Source organism: Phocoena phocoena, chromosome 1 (genome assembly GCF_963924675.1).
Source record: "Phocoena phocoena chromosome 1, mPhoPho1.1, whole genome shotgun sequence".
NCBI lineage: Eukaryota > Metazoa > Chordata > Mammalia > Artiodactyla > Phocoenidae > Phocoena > Phocoena phocoena.
This window is the reverse complement of record NC_089219.1, coordinates 97,691,946-97,694,682: the sequence shown is the minus strand read 5'-3', so window position 1 is coordinate 97,694,682 and position 2,737 is coordinate 97,691,946. Positions and strand designations below refer to the sequence as shown.

General features: G+C 62.3%; 1 protein-coding gene across 1 annotated transcript; it reads left to right on the top strand.

The window, feature by feature from the left end:
* Positions 1-616: 616 nt before the first annotated feature.
* KCNA3 (potassium voltage-gated channel subfamily A member 3) lies at positions 617-2,359 on the top strand. Its single transcript, XM_065877947.1, has one exon. It carries the CDS (start codon positions 617-619, stop codon positions 2,357-2,359), a length of 1,743 nt encoding a protein of 580 aa, XP_065734019.1.
* The last annotated feature ends 378 nt before the right edge of the window (positions 2,360-2,737 follow it).

Sequence of the window (2,737 nt, the reverse complement as noted above, 5' to 3'; positions counted from 1 at the left end):
CACCTGGCCTGCCACTCCCTGCCTCGACACCGCGGTGGCCGCACAGCAAGCCCCCATCCTCCCTCCTAGCCCGCCTCCGCCTTCGGCCCCCTCGGCTCCGCGGAGCCGGCCTCCCCGAGGGGCCCAGGTGGATCTTGCGGGGCAAGGAGGCCGGCGCCCGCCGGCTGCGGTGCGGCCCAGGGCCAGTCCGGAAGCCGCGCGACGGCGACGCGGCCTCGGGGGACCGGAGAAGGGGCCGACTGGGCTGGGCGAGGGCTCCGTGGGGACGCCGAAGTGCAAAATATGGGCGTTCGGGTGGCCCAGAGGGACGAGGGGGGCGGCGGGGAAGAGCTGGGCCCCGCGGCTCCCAGGGAACGGGGCGCGCGCCCGCGCGGTGGGCCGGAATCCGGAGGGGACGCGGAGGGGCGGGAGCGCGCCCCGCGGAGGAGGGAGGAGGAGGGCTGAGGAGGCGTCTCTTTAGAGGATCCCGGCGGACAGCGCCAGACCCAGACCGAGCCTCGCGGCAGCGACAGCAACAGCAACAGGCGGCGGGCTCGGCGGGAGGCGGGGGCGGCAAAGGGGCGGGGAGCTCGAGGAGGAGCGAGCCGGCCCCGCGCCGCCGCCTGTTCCCCATCGCATGGACGAGCACCTCAGCCTCCTGCGCTCGCCGCCGCCGCCGCCCTCCGCCCGCCACCGCGCCCACCCGCCGCAGCACCCCGCGAGCGGCGGCGGCGGCGGCGGCGCCCACACGCTGGTGAACCCCGGCTACGCAGAGCCCGCCGCGGGCCCCGAGCTGCCGCCGGACATGACGGTGGTGCCCGGGGACCACCTGCTGGAGCCGGAGGCGACCGACGGCGGGGGTGACCCGCCTCAGGGCGGCTGCGGTGGCGGCGGCGGCTGCGACCGCTACGAGCCGCTGCCGCCCGCGCTGCCCGCCGCCGGCGAGCAGGACTGCTGCGGGGAGCGCGTGGTCATCAACATCTCGGGGCTGCGCTTCGAGACGCAGCTCAAGACCCTCTGCCAGTTCCCGGAGACTCTGCTGGGCGACCCCAAGCGGCGCATGAGGTACTTCGACCCGCTCCGCAATGAGTACTTTTTCGACCGCAACCGGCCCAGCTTCGACGCCATCCTCTACTACTATCAGTCCGGGGGCCGAATCCGCCGGCCGGTCAATGTGCCCATCGACATCTTCTCCGAGGAGATCCGCTTCTACCAGCTGGGCGAGGAGGCCATGGAGAAGTTCCGCGAGGACGAGGGCTTCCTGCGGGAGGAGGAGCGGCCCCTGCCCCGCCGAGATTTCCAGCGCCAGGTGTGGCTGCTCTTCGAGTACCCGGAGAGCTCCGGGCCGGCCCGGGGCATCGCCATCGTGTCCGTGCTCGTCATCCTCATCTCCATCGTCATCTTCTGCCTGGAGACGCTGCCCGAGTTCCGCGATGAGAAGTACTACACCGCCTCGCCGTCGCAGGAGCTGTTCGAGACGGCCAGCAACAGCACGTCGGGGGTTCCCGCGGGAGCCTCCAGCTTCTCCGATCCCTTCTTCGTAGTGGAGACTCTGTGCATCATCTGGTTCTCCTTTGAGCTGCTGGTGCGGTTCTTCGCTTGCCCCAGCAAAGCCACCTTCTCGCGAAATATCATGAACCTGATAGACATTGTGGCCATCATCCCTTATTTCATCACTCTGGGCACCGAGCTGGCTGAGCGACAAGGCAATGGACAGCAAGCCATGTCCCTGGCCATCCTGAGAGTCATCCGCCTGGTGAGGGTCTTCCGCATATTCAAGCTCTCCCGCCACTCCAAGGGGCTGCAGATCCTGGGGCAGACGCTGAAGGCTTCCATGCGGGAGCTAGGGCTGCTCATTTTTTTCCTTTTTATTGGGGTCATCCTTTTCTCCAGCGCGGTGTATTTTGCGGAGGCAGACGACCCCACTTCAGGTTTTAGCAGTATCCCTGATGCCTTCTGGTGGGCTGTGGTAACCATGACGACCGTAGGTTACGGTGACATGCACCCAGTGACCATAGGGGGCAAGATTGTGGGGTCACTCTGTGCCATCGCTGGTGTCTTGACCATTGCTTTGCCAGTCCCTGTGATTGTTTCCAACTTCAATTACTTCTACCACCGGGAGACAGAAGGGGAAGAGCAAGCCCAGTACCTGCACGTGGGAAGTTGCCAGCACCTCTCCCCTTCAGCCGAGGAGCTCCGGAAAGCGAGGAGTAACTCGACTCTAAGTAAGTCGGAGTATATGGTGATCGAAGAGGGGGATATGAACCATAGCGCTTTCCCCCAGACCCCCTTCAAAACGGGCAATTCCACGGCCACCTGCACCACGAACAATAATCCCAACTCCTGTGTCAACATCAAAAAGATATTTACCGATGTTTAATATATGAAACAAGTGACATGCTGTGCCCAGTATTGTGTGGAACGTGCCCCCTTGGTCTGTGTATGCCCTTGTTTTATACATTTCCAGACCATTCATCAAGGAAAGGACATGAAGAAGTGGAAAGCACACTTCATTCTCTCTCTCCCTACTGCTTCATACTGAAACAGGTGTCTGTTTTGCAAGTGGGCTGCATTCTCTCAGCTCTCCTTTTTTTCTCTCTCTCCCTCTCTTAATATTTCGAACAACAAACTTACTTTAAACTTGATTTTTAGCACATGCTCTGTAAAAAAAAAAAAAAAGACAAAAAAAGAAAACCAAACAAAAAAAACCGTACATCCTGGAAGGAAATGAAACTAAAGAACAGAGTAACTGTCTAAC

Excerpts from the sequence above, each read along its gene's own strand:
- KCNA3 (XM_065877947.1), top strand. The coding sequence starts at position 617 with ATGGACGAGCACCTCAGCCTCCTGCGCTCGCCGCCGCCGCCGCCCTCC.